This window comes from Coccinella septempunctata, chromosome 3 (genome assembly GCF_907165205.1).
Source record: "Coccinella septempunctata chromosome 3, icCocSept1.1, whole genome shotgun sequence".
Classification (NCBI taxonomy): domain Eukaryota; kingdom Metazoa; phylum Arthropoda; class Insecta; order Coleoptera; family Coccinellidae; genus Coccinella; species Coccinella septempunctata.
Window position 1 is genome coordinate 34,092,049 of NC_058191.1, and position 18,958 is coordinate 34,111,006.

At 37.9% G+C, this 18,958-nt stretch overlaps 1 protein-coding gene across 6 annotated transcripts in view; it reads left to right on the forward strand.

Moving 5' to 3' along the window:
• LOC123310567 (AT-rich interactive domain-containing protein 2) overlaps positions 1-18,159 on the forward strand; it is a 41,023-nt gene extending 22,864 nt beyond the window's left edge. Inside the window, exons 5-19 of one of the 6 annotated variants that reach the window (XM_044894082.1) lie at positions 1,653-1,871; positions 2,115-3,371; positions 3,762-4,035; positions 4,391-4,889; positions 7,201-7,431; positions 9,513-9,892; positions 10,846-11,248; positions 11,306-11,563; positions 13,200-13,580; positions 13,669-13,952; positions 14,029-14,197; positions 14,257-14,424; positions 16,353-16,433; positions 17,615-17,706; positions 17,761-18,159. In XM_044894082.1, coding sequence (XP_044750017.1) covers positions 1,653-1,871; positions 2,115-3,371; positions 3,762-4,035; positions 4,391-4,889; positions 7,201-7,431; positions 9,513-9,892; positions 10,846-11,248; positions 11,306-11,563; positions 13,200-13,580; positions 13,669-13,952; positions 14,029-14,197; positions 14,257-14,424; positions 16,353-16,433; positions 17,615-17,706; positions 17,761-17,875 — 4,811 coding nt within the window. In that variant the 3' untranslated portion in view covers positions 17,876-18,159. The remainder of the gene's footprint in view (positions 1-1,652; positions 1,872-2,114; positions 3,372-3,761; positions 4,036-4,390; positions 4,890-7,200; positions 7,432-9,512; positions 9,893-10,845; positions 11,249-11,305; positions 11,564-13,199; positions 13,581-13,668; positions 13,953-14,028; positions 14,198-14,256; positions 14,425-16,352; positions 16,434-17,614; positions 17,707-17,760) is intronic. The other 5 variants (XM_044894083.1, XM_044894087.1, XM_044894086.1 and 2 more) reach the window with 5 other exon arrangements.
• The last annotated feature ends 799 nt before the right edge of the window (positions 18,160-18,958 follow it).

The following is an 18,958-nucleotide window of genomic DNA, read 5'->3' on the forward strand; positions in this document are numbered from 1 at the left end:
CTCGGCAAACTTCTGTTGAAATATGTACAATTCAAAGATTCATCCCATAGAAAAATAACCAGAAATACTCATGAAGAAATACTCAAATTGAGAGCAAATGAATCAGCGTTCAAAATTTATAAAATTACTTGCTTCTTTTTTTTAATTGAACTAAAATAGCTGATTCGCAATCTAAGACTTCCTCGAAAAATCCTCTAGTTAACACGATAAAATTTGATAAAAAAACCTAGTATCCAGGTCGAAGACAGAGTAGTGGCCCTGATCTACCTTTTTCAAGGGTTGAAAACTGAATGTTGATACAAAAATATATTTCTTAGAATCACTAACCGAGTATATGTAACGTTTAAGAACTCGTATAACTAGAGTACCTACTAATTTTGTAACGGAAAAATTATTCGAATAAGGTTCTGTCTCTGAATGAGCGAAAGGATTTCAGTGAAATCATAATGAACTTATCTAAGGAATAAACCGAAGCGACCCAACCAGTACACCCCCAAAACATTCCTTATCGTGTAGCATTGCCGGTGTGCTTGGTATCACCTTTGAGCAGCACCTCTTTCGAAGGTTTGGCCTCAACTGTACCTATATTACAGCCGCGTTATGAATGGACTACGAAGGACCCAGTCCCACTTTCTCAGTTCAATCCAATCAATTTTAGTGGTGGGGGGCTCATTGTGAATTACAACTGATTTTACTACTCACACACATACACATCTCCCTCACTACTCCACTTGATGTTGTGTTTAGGTATGAAATAATAGATAAGTAAAAGTTGGCAGTGGCAATGACCCCTCACTTGATACTAAGGTTATGGTAACGTCGCGCAGCGTCTAGGTTCAAATGAAAACTCGAGCGAATTTTCCGAAAGCTTTTCCGACCGGGCGAATGAAACGCACCGTTATAGTCCTTGGTTTACTGATGATCGGTTGTATCGGCTGTATGTCACGTTCTTTACTAAAATGTTATATTTTTTATCGGTGTTTTGAAAATTCAAAACGCAAATTCAGGGGGTTTATAATGAATATATAATATAATAAACGATGCAAATTTTCAAGATCGATTTATTAATTTCAGAGTCCCTTATCAGACACTTATGGAATATTGGAGGTTTCGAATTTCGAAAATAACCGAACTGGAAGGTTATCAGGAGTCCAAAAAAGGGCATCTAATATAATCTTTACCGATTTAGCTTCTAATTCAGATGAGTTATAATAATACTTACTTTGATGACGGTTAGGGATAGATCATAAAGTAACTTCACATGGAAAGTAAGTGCTATATCTCATCTGTTGTCTGTGGGGAACAAAAATTGTTATTTCAGTCAATGAAAAAGGCCCCTAAATAGTGTCGAAAACTAAGGAGAATCAATAGAGTACCCAAAAATGTTAGCCTCTCTTCTTTGGACTTACAGAACCTGACAACCTTTCTGTTCAACTAAAATTAGGGCTGACCTTTCTGTTCAACTAAAATTGAATCTGAAGTGTTTCCATCGAATATGTGAAATTTTATTGACCCTGTGACACATTCTAAGATGTTTGTCTCTCCCTCTGATATGTTGAGTTCGCATTACTTCATACATATTTATTTTTCAGAAAGGGTTTAATTTTTTGGGGATACAAGCGGAAGTCTAAACATTTCTTTTCTTTTTTCAGAGGCCAACCGAGAGTTCAACCACCTATCCACAAATCTTTTCAAGCCGACCGACTACGATCGTCTTGCTCTCTCTCTTATTTCTCCTCTCCCGAACGAGCAAGACTTTGCCATCAATGTTTGTACCTTATTATCCAACGATGGCAAGCATACATTGAAAGTAGAGAAGAATCCCAGGTTGTTGGATTACTTATTGGCTCACGCCGGAGTCTTCAACCATGGTAAATATACACATTCAGATAACAATGGTTCAATTAACTGTAATAATATCCTCAATGTTGATGATAACCTCGATCAGCACCTATGAGAAGGACGACACAGAACTCTAACTACAGATTGAGGAGTTTTTTCATGAAATTATGCTAAAAGAATTTTTCATTATTTATTTGTGTTGAATTTCAACATTTTGTACTTGTCACGTGACCTATGCCTTGTAACTATTTCTCATATCCTTCTGTTCACAGTGTCGACAAGAAAACTATTCCTCTACAATTACAACGTTGTCAGAAAACACCCGATACACAACTTCTGGGACGAGGTGCTCGACTCCAAGGACATCTTGGAACTCATACAATCGCCGGACGCTGTCGAAAAGAAGGACGCGTCGAAGAAGCAAGACGACGCCCCTTGCACCGCCGCGACGCGCGTACCAGAAAACTGTCGGATAGAGACTCCTATGGAAGTCGATGTAAATAGAAACGAAAATGTGATCACCGTTGACGGTAGTGACGATGGGGAACTGTTCAATTTGGACGATAAATCGGACCGTAGGAAATCCAGTGGAAAGATCAGGATAGAACCCTCGGATAGGGATCTGTTCTGTCTGGAAAGGACGCTCGGCACCCAGGACTACGTAGGTCAGAGGGTGTTGCAGATCGCGACGATACTCCGAAACTTGAGTTTCATCGAAGATAACGTGCCTATACTGGCGAAGAACAGGACTTTCGTGCGGTTCATCCTGTTGTGTTGTTGTTCGAAGTGGAACTATTTGAAGAATCTCGGCCTGGACATGCTCGGTAATATTGCGGGCGAATTCGTGGTCAGGGAACTGAATCAAGACAAATTAGCGACTGCCTTGTTGACCATCATAACCAGAGGTCTAGATTCGCAAGATCGGCTGTGGTGTCTCTCGTCCCTCGAGATGTTGAACAAACTGAGCCAGAACGAGAAGAACGAAGACGTCATGTTGAGGTGTTTGGAAACGGCTGTGTACGAAAAAGTTTGCTCCTTCCTCACCATCCACGACGTGATGTTGCTCATTTACACCCTCGAATGTCTGTATTCTTTATCCTCGTTAGGGGAGAGGTCTTGTAACCTGATCGTGATGAACCACGGGGTCGTCGACACACTGGTCTCTTTGGTCACGGTCGAAGGGAAAAGCTACGGTCCTAAGGCATGTATCGGCATGAAGTTGGTCGAAACTGTCTCAGGAGTGGTACCTATGTCGGCGACCTCGGTCAGTACCTCGAATTCCGCGGCAACTACCAGCGTCGTTCAGACGCCGACGCCGATTTCGACGCCAGTTTCTACCACCACGATGCTGACGCCGAAACCTATAACGACTTTGAACGCGATGCAAAAGGTGATCTCTAGTTCGCCGGCGACGAAAAGCATGCCCGTGCCTATGCCTCCTAAGAATATGCAGCAGAGTACTCCTGTTAGAACTATACAGATGGCGCCACAGAGATTGGTCACTGCTTCTCCTAGTCCTCCAACGGCCAGTGAGTACTACTGTTTGACCTTATTTTCTTTCTTACTAGTCCACGTTTTTTGTACCGGGTTTTTCACTAATTTGACCTCCTCTTTATCTTAGTTACGAAATAGAGATACAAAAAATGTTTTCCACAAAAGTTATACAAACTAAATGATTTCCCAAAATGATACATATACAAAATGGACAACATATTGAATGCAATAATTTTTTCAAATGTGATTTTTCCATTGTTGGCTAGCTTTTTCCGCCCTGACCTCGAATTATATATGCATCTCTCTAATCTTTGAGAACGGAAGAGTTTCGAAATTTAAAAACTACCTGGCAAGCCCAAGTTGTCAACTTTGAACCTGTATCTATGTTCCATCATGAATCATAAACTGTGATTTAACGTTTTCAGCTGCAGTGCCTGTATCGATACCAAATAGCACGTCATCAGTCAACCAAAATTCGCAGCCGCTCACTCCCCAACAATTAATTCAACAGCAACATGCCCACCAACAGGCAATTCACGAAAATGAACAGTTTGCGTTGGCGTGGCTGAGGGCCACTTACGAGCCCTGCAACAACAGTAAAATAAATAGTCAGGAACTTTACAAGCATTATATCAATTCGTGTACAAATATCGGCAGACAGGGTGTTATATCTCCTCTACATTTCCCCAGATGTGTTAGGTGAGTACCGAATTTTAACCAACGAAGAATTTCTTACATCATTTTTCCAAGCTTGCTGTGATATCAGTATTAATATATTAAATTAAAAAACACTTCAAATATTTTCAAATCTTGAATTTTGCTCAAGGAAAGTACCGAATTATTTGATTGTATTCATAGAGTCCTTATATTTTCATGTAAAATTTAATTTTTCACTTCATGCATAATAGATATAACGCGGTCATATTTCATTCTTATTTTAAGACATGAATATTGTGGATATATTGATAACAATGTTATCCATGTTTGCTATTTTTTCTTCAGTCAGTAATGAATACCATTACATATTGTGTGTTTGAGCTGAAATTTTTTCCAGGTCCGTTTTTGGAGGTACGGTCGGTCCTAATCCCATGAAGCCGAGCAATCCCAAGGATCCCCAATTTTACGACGGTATTAAGGTGCGAGATCACCCACTAATAATCAATGTTCCACCATCTTCCCCGGTTCCCTCTCCTCAGCCAACCCCGACTCCAAAGTCTTCACGACGGAAACCCAAACCGAAAGAAACCTCGAAAACCCCACCCGCAGTTAGTAAACCCCCATGTAGTACCACCCCCTCCATCACCGTAACTCAGTCTCCGGTGAATAGCTCGCAGGGTGTCGCAACAGCTCTAGCTTCCAAAGATAAAAGTATATCGCCCCCCGTTCCCCAGCCTCCTCAGCTCTCTCCAGCCCTTCAGGTGGAGGCTCCCGAGGGCGGGGCCTCTCCCGCCTCCCCAATCCTCAAGGCCCAGTTGAGTGCTCCCCCAAAACAAAGAGAGACGTCGGCTACATCCCTCAGTTCGGTCCTTAATAAAACCGATCCGAAAAATCAGGTAATTTTGAGTAAAATTCAAATTCACATGCTTATGAACTGTCCTGAAAATCTGTCTGTCTCTCTCTCTCACTCTCTCTGCTGTTTATCGTGTCACATGGGCTTGGTTACCGTCAATCTAACATTACTAATCACATCTGGTAGCGGGTTTCATCTCTGTCGAGCGTACATACCAAATTTACTAATTCTGTATCACTAATGGGGGTTAGTTTTATAGGGAAACATATTGATGCCATCACAAAAGAATGCCGTTCAAAATCATTACAGAGATGGTATCTCCGCTTTTGTATGGCGAGGAAATCGACTAAAACTAAAAATTAATTCCTGAAATGCTGTCAACGTGCCATTATTAAAGAATGAATTGCAATTCCCTGCTTTATCCTCTTGTAAAAACCATTTTGCTTTCGTGAAATTTCACCAGAATCGTGTATTGAAAATTAAAATCAATGGGAAGAATGGTCCTGTACGTTGATGAAATTACGAGCCTTGCTATTAATGTTTTGAGAATTGGCAACACTGGTATTGCTATCTTGAAGTTCGATATTTTTTATATACAAATACTCGAAACGTTTGGTCGTGCTAGCAATATTTATTTTGTTTACGAAGAGTTGAAAATTTTTTCTCGGCCAAAAACTGGAATCAAATTGCTAGGATTTTCGAGCTCTGATTTATCATGACTTTTGACGTGGTCTAATATAAGAATAGTACATCAATGACTTAAATGCATATTATTACTATATGTAATATAAAAAATTTTGCCAAATATTTGAATGTGTTAGGGGTCTATAAAATTCGATTATTTGTTCATTCCATTCTCAATACATGAATAGCAACTCTCATAACAAATATCAAATACATGGTTTAAAATGCGAAAGAGCTCTGTCATTTGAAAATTAAAACATTGAAATAAGAAATGGCGTTATCTGAAAATTTTTGAATTGATTCATTCATTCCTGTATTTCATTAAAAAATGGGCTTTATCGGTTATAATATCCGAACCATTATTAAGTTATTGTTGTAGCAGGATCGTTTCAAAAAATTACCAGCGGGTGGCATATGATGGCTATTAAACGTACTATGCATGTTTGAATATAGAAATTTTTTCCACGTAATAGATATACCTGACCATCAAGGATCATTTACCAAACAAACGCTTCTGCTTAAACCTTCTCCCCTCATATCCATCAATTCTCAATCCTTTCGAAGATGTATGTTGGTGGTGGGGACATATTTCTTATCATTTTGCTGTAGTACGCCTTGCATATTATTACACCGATGTCCAAACGATTTTTCGTTCAAGTTTCGAGGCAAACACATAGAATTATAGAAGCTTATCATTAATCTTGAAATGGTTTTGTTATCGGTGTAATATTTCAGAGCACTAAGGGAAAGGTGCCCTAAAATAATAGCATCTTTTTGCGCCCTCTATTTTGCACAATTTTCTGCTCAAAAACTGCTGATCTCATGTTATGCAAAATATAGGGTAAGAATCTTCAATTCCTTTACTGTATAAATATTTATATCCTCCAGTATCTCAATTTCTAATCATGGTACTAATGAGAATACAGGGTGTATCACGCAGTATTCACTAGAAATGTCTAGAGAACTGAATGAAATTTCGTTTTCTGAAAATTTGTGGATCATAATAATTGGCCAGGGTCTATTCAACTAAAATGTTCTCTTCCAGTTATACTGGAAGTTGAGCGAGACTATGTTATTCCGAATGGGACATCCTTTATTTTATTAAATTTTTGTATTTTACACAGGATATTTATTCCGGTTTATTTGAACTCCCCCGAATCCTTAAGGTTCTGGTGATCATTCATTCTTCCAAAATTCGACGGAAAGAGTATTGTGTAGGAAACATTGTTAGAAAGAGATTTTTGCATCCTATGTATTAAAATACAGAGTGTTGTATCTCCAGAACATCGATGTTTGGTTATGGGGAAGATAAAATAAACCGTAGTTGAAATTTTGTGGAGAAACTAAAAATGTAATAAAACATATAATGTCTGGATTGAAATAACAAAGTTTGACTCAACTGTATAACTGGAAATACCGAGAATATTTCAGTTGAATAGATTCCTGCCATCAATTTTCATCCACAAATTTTGTGAAAAAATCACATTTGGTTCTGTAGATGCAGTGGACTCCTTGCGTGAAACACCCTATACGTCAATGTTTGGTTTCTTGTGAATATCAATCAGTGTCGAATGGGGACTTTTACGGGCACCTCACCTAAATCATTTTAGTTTCGAATATGTTGCCTGGGTACGAATTGCATAACCTATTGATCGTTTTTAAACAAATAGGCCTTAGCACATCCTCATTTGAGCCAGGCTCTCTTGGGCAACACCAGCACCAGTACGACCACATTCACAACGACAACGTTGATAACAAATAAAGATGGCAGCCAACAACAGATCATATCGAATCAGCAAGGAGCTAACACATCACTTATTAAGAGTTTGTTGGCTAATAAGGTAAACGAATGCATGACAGCAGTGAGCATGAGGACTGCAGAGTGCCAAAAAGTAGTTCAGGTAACACACTAATAAATTAACTCGTGTTAGGCATTTGTTGTTGATTTTAGATGTTTAATATGTTTAGTTAACCTACAATCTTTCAATAACTCCTCTTGATATACATCGACTTAATTGATTGAAGAGAACATGAGTCAACTTTAAAGTTGTTGAATTTGCCACAGTTGCATGTAGTTGTTGTTCTAGTACATCAACCAAGAGTCTAGGTTATCAGTTTTGTTGTCATCATTCAATTGTATAATATGTATAAAGTCGAAAATGTATATATTTACCTTTTTCGTCAGACTTAAATTAATAGTAGTTAAATGCAGTTCTATATTAGATAACAGAAGTAAAAGAAAAACGTTGCTACTAACCATATGCGCTTATAGTGCAAGTGCATGATGAAAATAATATTCGTTTTGACCGTCCTGTAGAGATTCCTGTGAAATGCAGTTCAGCCAAAATTATCTCTCTTTGAATTAGACCGAGCGTTAAAAATATCAATATCGTTGACATTCGAAAGATTTGAGGGTGTATTTTTTATTCAGTTTGAAGGATGTTGATTTTCACACATGCTGCGGCTTCCGACAATAAACCTTCTCTTTAAAATACTTTGAGACTACTGCTATTTGATCTAAAATTTCTTTTCTACAAGAATCGATTGAAATAATATAAATTAAAGATTGTAACATGAAAATCATGAGCTTTGATGAATTTGTTTCGTCCTACTTCACACATAAAATAATTCCCTATGTACATGGTTTATTTAAAGGCGAGGCTTTTTTCGACAGAAGGTAGAACTGTTCAAAATGAAGCGTTTCACAAAAAATCACCTGTACTTTTAAAGGTGAACTTTTAAAATGGCAAAGTTGAAAAAAAAAATTGAAAATGATTACTAAAATAGATCCTCATACGACCCTAGACAGTTTGTTAGCTGAATTATCTAAAAGCAGTTTCCGTTTGGGATATTGGATCGTTCTATATTTACGTGGTAATGAAAAAAGAAACTTAGGTTTCCCGTTGTTCTCATTATTTTTTAGTTACTTACACGATTTTATGAAATGGCTCATTTCGCTACCATCTGACAGAAGAGACTCAGGACCCCAAGTGTAAAAAATAGAATAATACTTCAAATTCTCAAAAATAAAATTCACGAATTTTTTCACAGTGGGCATCACAATCTTCTTGTTCGAACATTCCAACAATCGTCATAAAAATGAGATAATATGGGGAAACATCATAGCACTTTTTCAACATAACCAACATAAGCACTTTCAACAAACTGCCTCGATTTTCTACATTTTTCTCACCCTGAATTGCAGGATACAACAATTATGATTCTCTCAAAAGTGACCTGATGCATCTAATCCGATGAACTTGGTACTGAACCATTTATTGTCCAGCCATATGTTTATGTTTTGTTTCGTTTTGGCGATGCCGGAGTCACCTTCCACAGTCCCGCACTTGAAATTCAATGAAATTTTGTCGAATTTCTAGGGGTTGTATCTCAGCCATCTTGGATATCTTATATAAATAATTTTTGGTTAAACAACTTATTTTGATGAGTTCCACCTTCTGTCAAAAAAAAACCTGTATAATAGGCTTGTTCGTAGAGTGGTTCCCAACTGTTGTGAACTGTACAGAGTAAGCGCAAATGGATTTTCGCTACCCTAAAATGGAATTGCGCTTGCTCTGTACAGTTCACAACCGTTGCAAACCACTCTACTAACAAAGCTATTGATTTCAGAGGAACATGCGTGAATGCCAACTGTAGTTCAATATCACTGTCTTGAGATAAATGGGAATTAAATCTGACAATGAATGAATAATTAAATTCAAACGGATCATCAGATTAAGAACAAAAAGCTCTTTTATAGCGAAGCAATAGTAAAGAAATGTTCAAACGCTGTGAACCAAAATAATTCAGTTATTGTTATTGTATTCTGATCATCAATCAAGATTGTTTTGGTAACTAAACAAAACGTGATATTCTACTTGTTTTTTCTTTTAACGCTCTTGCGAAATTCAATGTGACAACTGGTTTTTACTCGAAACGGCTTCGAAAAGAACGTTTTATTCATGCAAGTTGATTTGACCAGGTCGCGGAGAGGCAACAGAGGCTCCTGGCTCAACAGGGTCAGACGTTTGTAAATAAAACGCCCGTGAAGGCGGAGCAACAACAGCCCAACGTGAAGTTGAACGGCGCCAGGCAGCTGTTCGGCGACGAGGAGGTCGGCGATCCGTCAGTTTCGTCGACTACCCCGTTCGCGAACACCACCAAAGGTAAAAAGGAACCGCCGCAGCCGCCCCCTCCGCCACTAGCGCCGCTTACGGCCACCGCGCAGCTAAGGATGGTCAGGCCTCCGGTCAAGGTCGACAACGAGGACAGCGATTCTATCGGCAACAACTCGTTGGCCTCGAGTATCGTCGGAGTGGGAGGCATCTCGTCCACGGAGGACGGCGATAATTCGTTGACCAGGTAAGTTTACTACCATAAAACATAACCAAACTTATGCAATCAGGCATCCGGTATTCTACAAATGCTGGTGCTGCCATCTTACACCGTAATATTAGGTTATAAAAAGGGTCAACCTCGGAATGAAAGATAATTATATGTAAATTGGTAAATTGTAACCTTCGTTTTGTTGTCCTAAATATTGTCTCAAAAGTCACAATAATAGGCTTGTTCGTAGATTGGTTCACAACGGTTGTGAACTGTACAGAGCAAGCGCAAATGGATTTTCGCTACCATAAAATAGAATTGCGCTTGCTCTGTACAGTTCACAACCGTTGTGAACCACTCTACGAACAAACCTATTAATTGACTTCATACAACGTACTGATAACCGTAACTCACATATACTGATATACAATTGAAAAGTCGCAGAAATGACCTTCATAAACAAAAAATCTTTAGCAGCTACACCAGTCTTGAAGATCATGAATAAAAAACAGAGAAAGAACAGATAAAGCTTTATTTTTCATTACTTGACTAGGGTTTAAATGGTCTCCTGCAGTTCGAAATCTGCTTACCGTGAGCAGTCTCTGTTATACTGTTATCTTCTGATTAGGATGCAAAACTTCTTTTACTTTTACTTGAAATCTGTGTTGTACTGATTCTTCAACCAGCTGAAGATGCTATTGTGATGGCGAAACACGTATCGTGGCTTAAAAACTAATATTTGTGAAAATCATATAATCTGTTTTTATTTTAATTATGGATTTTGATCAAGTTTGGGCCACATAAATTGTGAATATTTGTTTTTTTATGTACTTTAAGACTCCATATAGGTTTGGTTATGTTTGATCATTATATGCTATAATAAATTCTCGCACCTTATCTGTCAGAATCAAGTATAGACGAAATTCAATTTTGAATAGCAAGGTTTATTTCGTTTGTTATGTTCTCCTTCATTTGATGTAATATTTCAGCTTTGAAGGCCTGTTGAACGGAGTTCCTAACATCGATAACCCCCTGAACGAAGATAGCAACTCCAAAGACTCCACCGTCGAAATAACGAGAGGCAAGCCGTTGAGGTTGGCCGATTTACTAGAGAAAAAAATCGAGAAGACTCCGCCGGTCATCATCAACGGATCCTTGGGAAAAGATCTGAAAATAACTGCCAAGGGCTTGGAATTGGTGGAAAACCACATAGAAAAGGCGTTGCTCAGAGATAAGAACACCATAATAACGAAAACCGATCCGGATGTCAAACATGAAATTCAGTCCGGAACGAAAAGACCCGCCACCGATGACATTTCCAAGGTAGAAGCTAAAAAGCCGTGTATTGAAAATGTGAACGGAAACGCGCCGTCTCCCAATCCGGATTCTATGGTACGTAATGTAGGTTTCAACACTAGATTGGTATTCTGATTCGCGAATTTTTTTAAGGATGCAAAACAAGAGGAAGCGGACGAAGATGAGCAGAGAGGCAGCGCAAGGGTATCGGATGCAGCGGCCAAGCTGTTCGCTGATATTGCAGCGGATATTTTGGAAGACGAGGACGAGGAGCAACTGATGCAAGAAGCGCAACAACCAGCACCGGCACCTATTCCAGTTGACAACTCCATAGGTTCCAATCCGTCTGTTGGGCAGCTGGTTATGGATAATGGAACGGGTCAGATGCTCATCACGACCCAACCTAGACAGGTATGTTTAATCTTTACATTTTATCAAACGTAGTAAGCCGAATTCCGATTCGCTTAAGTCATTATCACCTTGAAAATCTTATTACCCAACGGCAATATTGAGCTGAAAATTTGTACCAAGGGGTTTTGGTCACTGATCTATTTGAGAAAAGAAAGAATATTCCGGTATAACCGGAAGTCGTTCTTCTCTCAAACTATTTTTAGTCGAATAGATCAGGTCCAAACCCCTTGGCATAAATTATCAGATCTCAATTACCTAAACTTCTAGTGGGCGATCTACGAGGATATATTGAAAAATTCTTAGCCTACTATGGAACACAAACAAAATTTCAATGTCAAAATATTTTATTACTCAACATATTCTCCTCTCAATTGGATACATTTAATACAGCGAACTTGCAACGTCTCTAGACCTTTCAAAAAAAAAGTTTCTTCTTGCTCTGCTAACCAGACCTCCACAGCTTTTATGACCACATCGTTGGAAGAAAATTTACGACCTTTTAAACTTTTTTTTAGTTGAGGAAAGAAATGATAGTCTGATGGAGCCAAATCATGTGAATAAGGGGGGTGTTCTAGTAATTCAAACCCTAAATCACGAATTCCTTGCATGGCAACATGAGATTTGTGTACAGGGGCGTTGTCCTGCAAAAACAAAACGCCTATGAATAGCTTTCCGCTTTCCCTTTAATTTTTTTCCATAGAGTGGCCAGTAATGTCGAATAGTAATCTCCGGTTATTGTTCTACCCTTATCCAAAAAATCAATCATGATTACTCCATGGCAATCCCGAAACACTTTTCCAGCAGATTTTTGAACACAAAACTTCTTGGAGAACCAGAGTGTCGCCATTCCATCGATTGTTGCTTTGTTTCTGGATCCTAGAAATGTACCCAAGTCTCATCCATAGTAACAATTCAGTTTAAGAAGTCAACTTCGTTTTCAAATCGAGCACAGATCGAACGCGATGCTTCTACCCTTGCACGCTTTTGGTCAACATTCAAACATTTGGGGATCCATTTTGCAGCAATTTTTCCCATGTCCAAATTGCGTTAACTATATGATGAACGCCTTCGTATGAAATATTTAGTGCTTCAGATATCCGTTTTAGCCCAATTCGACGGTCTGATAAAATCATGTCATGAACTGTATGGATATTTTCGGGGATTGACACAAAAACTGGCCTTCCCGATCAGTCATCATCTTCAATGGAAAATTTACCTCTTTTGAAGCTTGCAGTCCAATTTTTTACAGTCGCATACGAAGGATATTGATCACCAAGGGTATTAAGCATATCTCCGAAAATCTGCTTACCTATTAACCCTTTCAAATACACTTGATGATGGCTCGATACTCCAATGTTTTGATTTTCACAATTTCGGTTGACATCTTCTTTCTTTTAATTTATCGCGTAACTCTGGTTTACTTTTTCCACCTCAAACTTCACACTAACACTTCTAATGAGTTATTGTTCGTTGCTATGGTAACGCAATATTTTTTATGCATGGAACTGGTCTAGGCTAACTAGATATCAATCAATACATCGTCGTACATCAATAATCATGTATATGCCAGTTTCTACACATTTCTCATAAATTATTATAATTCCAATTGAAAATCAAATCCATTTGAACCATTCAGATAATCGTGTCCCAGCAAAACGCATCCATGAAACAGGCGGCCGTGGCGCAGCCCCAACAGACGGTCATCGTACAAAATTCCTCCCAGCAGAGGACGCCGATGATGCTGCAGCAGACCAACTCGGGACAGATTCTGCTGTCGCAAGGGCTACAGGGTCAAGTACAGTTCGTAACCAGCGGTCAGCCGGGTCAGCAGTACGTCCTCCAGACTGGTGGTACGCCCGGCACGTATATGGTGGCGCAACCGCAGACGGCCATGGTACACGGGCAGCCGCAGACGGTGCTAGTCGCGCAAACGACACAGCAGCACGCGACTGGTGCCAAAACGATCATTATATTGCAGCAGCAACCGGCCTCCGCTAACGCCTCTCATCACCAAAAGGTAAGACAGTTGGGAATGTTACATTTTTGCAATTGAAGACACTTGATGAGGAATCTTCCACGTGAAACAAACATTTCTATTTTTGCAGGTCATGGTGACACCTCAGGGTCAGCAGGTTGTGGTGACGCAAGTTCCAAGGCCAGTCATCCACACCTCTGTGAGCAACATCGTCCAAACTTCCACGGTTATAAAATCGAATCCGGCATCGATAATCACAACGTCGACCACTTCATCGCCGGCGAATTCCAATGTGGTAGCGTCCCAAACCACCGCCCAAGTCAAACAAGAAGATCTGAAATCCAAAATCGTCAAGGGAAGGACTGCCAAAGATACGACGCAACTGTTCATTTGCGAATGGATAGACTGCTCGGTGTAAGTAGAACCGAATTGGAACCAAATGGAAGGCTCGAAAAAAAGTTCTATATTGACGAGAACCTTTTTGTTTCAGGACAACAAAATTCAAGTCGGCCAACGAGGTATATCTTCATGCCTGTGAGGCCCACTGTCCCCAGAATAACGTCGAAGAAGTTGTCTGCCAGTGGGATCGCTGTGATAATTTAAGAAGGAAGAAATTTTCATTGATGACGCATCTGCATGATAAACATTGTAACTTAGAGGTGAGTTTCGTTGAACGTCGTCGAATTTCATGATTACGCTCAAAATTCGGTTATTTCAGGCTATGAAACAATCCCTATTGAAGAGAAAAACGCAACCGACTGTTGGTAAACCTGAACCAGCAGCTCCTCCAGTAAGCACCTCCCCCCACCCTGGTTACGCTCCTGATGCGGCTCTGCATGCCATCAAGAGGCATGCGCTGGAGTTCGTCAACCCGAAGGAACTTCAAGTAAGTATTGAGTATATTTTTTTATTGCGTTGAGGGAACTAACAACTCTATCTCTAGCCGAATAATTACGCAAGCTTTTACTCGTTGTTGCTTCATTATATGGAGAAAATTTGCTCAGTAGAGGGTCGATATCGAGAGCTTGAAGTCGTGTAATCTTCGATTTCGCGCAAGTCCAAAAATCTGAAAACATTGCTTCTCTAGTTACACCTGTTGGCGCACCCAGTTTTTCGTCGAGGATAAACTACAAAATTACCGCTTTTATATGGGATATCGCTGCATCGCGAATTTTCTCTTGAAAGTCTTTCATAACTCAAAATGAAATTCATTAGAAAGTCGCCATACCTGACTAGCAAAAAAAGTCTAAAAAGGGATGCGTAATTCCGATAGATTAAAAAAAAAATCGGAAACTGCTATAGATGAGCACCAAGGTGTAAAATTTTACATCGAAATTACGAACTGTAGGATGACACAACAATTTTTTCGACAAGTTTCAATAACTCGGAGAACGTTTTTCCGATTTCCACCAAAATCGATAAGTAGGCTCTTTAGTATCGTCGATCCGCATAACCCTTCCTAAATTGAGCTTGAAAGCTTCAGAATTGCGACTTAAGCCCGTTTGCAACAGCCGAGAATTCTCTAGAAAATTTACTCGAGATTTCATGCGCCGTGAATTATGTACCGTTACATACGCACTTTCGGTAGAATTCTCTGTTCAGTTGCGTACAAAATAATCTCTGCCGTTTTCTTGCGAGAATTTTGTAGAGAATTCTCCAGAGAATTCTCGGCTGTTGCAAACGGGCTTTAAGCGTTTCACAATACAGGGCGAGTGTTTGACTCGTACAAATATTTGAACAGTAGATTCTTGAGGTCAAAAGAAACTCTCTTTTCCTAAACCATTTTTTCGATTCGGCCTTGATGAAAAGATTTAGCCATTTAAGGTTTTCATAATAAGCTCTGCCACCTCTGGAAAAACAAAATTAACTTCAGAATAACTAGCTAAATCTGTAGATCTTTCTAAAAGAGTTGCATTCAATCAAAGTATCCAATTTTTCTATAATTTCATCAAATTACTCGAACACAGCGCATTAAATGGGAAAATATGAAGAATATTTTATTTTACAAAACGTTAATATTCATTAGATAGCGTCCAACTTAATTTCAAGAGTTGGGTTCTTTGAATTTTTGGTATTTCTATGGTACGTTATGGTCATAATAAGATAACTGGAAAACTTGGGTGATATCTTGTGTTCGATAAAGATCAATCAAATAAATGAAAAACTATATTCCAAAATTCATTTGATTCAATAAAACGGTTAATAGAACTAAAAATAAAATTTTTATGGGTTTTCAACCACCTCTATCTTTTAAACGGAGCCGATTCGAAAAAAGTGGTAAAAGAAAAAAGTGTTTCTTATAACCTCGATAGTCCAAAGTAAAAATATTTGTACGAGTCAAAGACCCGCCCTGTATATCGCACGCACACACACACACACACACAGTCAGTGACATTTTATTTTTTATCGAAATTTGATGTAGCGCATAACGAGCGCCTATAATCCTCACAGGAGCTATCGCTCGTCAACAAGTCGGAGTCTAATAACAAAAGAAACATTGTGTTAGCTTTGTAGTTCTGACCAATAATAAAGAAAAGTGAAGTAAACTCAGAAATTGTTGTGTTTACAATATCTACATCTTTCGTATTTACCAATTTCCGACATAACCTCAAATTTTATGAGAAAAACGTGAAATACCGATTATCCGTTCTCAATTTGCCAAAGGAAAAATTGGAAAATCATATGAATATGTTACGGCAATAATGCAGTCTTGTGTCGACCCTCTTTTTGTGGCTTTCTTTAAAAAAAAATCGACTTAAAAGCTTGTGAATTGTAATGATTGGGAAAACTAACAATTTGTCTTGTTCGGATTAGCAAAAACAGACCAAACAGAACACGCTCAGCAGCGTTACTGTTATTGCAGCACCTAAGGTTGTTCCACCTTCAACTGATCAGGTGAGGTGGTTGTTTATTTCGGTGTGTTGTTTGTCAGTTTTTTGTTTTGTTTTACACTTATTAGCACCCATTCATATCTCTCATATTCAGTGTGATTGCGGTGCATGTTACCGTCCTAGACTGATAGTATTTGTAATTACATCCGAAAATCATCGTTTTTTGTCATGCATTATCGACGGTGGCGTACTTCTCAGTGGCTTATCAATGAAACTGATGCCATCACACAGAAGAGTTTCTAAATGAAAATGGAATTTACTGGAGCATGTTTTTTCCAGATTTTGTTGGCTAGATATCTGAAGAAAGAGAACTGATATCGTCTTCTGAATCTACATGAAATTCTGATTTAGAAACATCTCTTTCGTCATAATATGTATGTGTGCCTTTGTGATGTAGACATTTTCTGAAAAATTTAGGATGGTTTTAACTAGAGATATCTTTAAAACCGTTCGATATGGATGTATAATTTTTTGTTCCCGAAGATTTCTCAAGTCTTCTTCAGTTTTTCAGTTCATTTTTATGGAATCATTTCAGACCTAAAATGAATAGTCAATCGGCTTTGAACTGAATTCTCCTCTTTCTATATCTTGGGTGGTGCAGATTCGACCTATCAAGCAAAGTGTTTTAGCCTCGATACTTACGAAATTGATTTCATTATATTTTTTCAAGGCAAATCGGCACGAAAAGTTGTATCTCCTAGTTTAATAGTACTTTGTCTAATTCAAAAAGTGGGGTAGAGTAGTGAGGGAGTGAAAGATTTTTAAAATAGTTTATTTTTTTTTTTTTGAAAAAAGTAATTTGAAATCAGTTCTAATTCTACTTTTTCTGCCCATAACTCTTCGATTAAGAGAATCCTATATTTCATTTTCTGTCACAAATATTTCCGCAAAATTCAAAAATATATTACATTTTTCTTCATGCATCAAAAGGTATTCTGAATAGTTTGCTGTAACGTTACACTCTTTTCTACAAGGTTTAGAATGTTACGCGCTAAGCTTTCTTGTGTTTTACAACAGAATCTCTGTGTTTTGAAATAAACGCTCTCTTGTGGAAAGGAGTCGTGTATGGAAGCTATATCAAAACTGATAGTTTTGGAAATGACATGGACTTGCTTATTATTGTTTTGGGATTTCTGCAGGCGCATGATTCATACTGTAATATATTTCAATGTTGTTCTTTTCCAGGATGACAATGAGGGGCCAGTGACGAAAAGTATTAGATTAACTGCATCACTAATTCTAAGAAATCTTGTTATCTATAGCGGGAACTGTAGAAGGTAGGTAATGATGAAGTCGGAATTTTCAGAAAAATTTATTTGTGTGTTTTATAGGTACTTAAAGCATTACGAGTCTCATTTAGCGAATGTAGCTCTTAGTAATGTCGAATCATCTAGAACCATAGCCCAAATTTTGTACGATATGAATGAAGGATCAAACCATAGGTGACCTAATCATCGAAAACATAAATGAACAATTGTGTTAAAAAGTACGGATCTCCAGTGATAGTGTTTGGGAATTGAACAGAAACTGAAAAACTGTTCTGGGATGCCGAGTGATTGTGGTAAAGATAAAACATTTATAAATAAGCAGTCTGTATAAATTATTAAGTGTACAAATATAATTTTTAATAGTAGGTAACTAAAACAAAAGCCTAATTGTTATTTTTATATTAATTTTCTAGTGTATTGAAGCTTTTTCAAGATAAGCATACTACTTAGTTAAAGAACGAACTTTCAGTCTTTTCACTTTAAATCATTAGATCCAGTTCTCATCAAAGTTATCCTCCTTCCCCGTGCAATGAATATTCCGACATTCGTCGGTGACAACTTGTAGAAATGTAAATAATTGTGATTATAAACTTGTATGGTGGACGAAATTCTTTCGCTTTGATGATGTGATGAGGTATTTATTTCGAATAATATGTACAAATTTAAAAATAACTCTTTTATGTTGATCATATATGACAAAAACTAATTAAGGAAACCGAATATAAAATTGTCCATTTTCAGTATGTTGCCATATTGACATGCTTTTATACCTCCACAATTATCTAAAATCGTACAAAACAGGATCCCTGCCATCAGATATATGTCTGCAATCGATTTATTGATTCCTTTAATATGAGGAAAATATGAAATTATTTTGTTCACTTGAATAATTTGTTCGTCATTTCAAAATTTTCAAATGATCCATTTTCCTTCTTTTATTGAAATACTTAAGAATTCATCGTTTTTGAAAAATTCAATAAAGAAGGAAAACGTTGAATAATTTCTTATCACAAACGTAAAATTCTAAAATAACTTCGACGGAAATAATAAGCAATCCTTTCAATTATTCTATTTTCTGGTGCACTTTTTGGGTTTTTACATGTCTGAAATACAATTGGGAAAAATTAATATTTTCAATCCCAATATTAAATATGCAGGAAATGTTTGTATTTCGTTGGTACATTGAAACATTTTGAGACAAAATTTAGGAAGTTTGCCAGGTACATTCTTATATTCCATTTTATTTAAATATTGGAAGTTA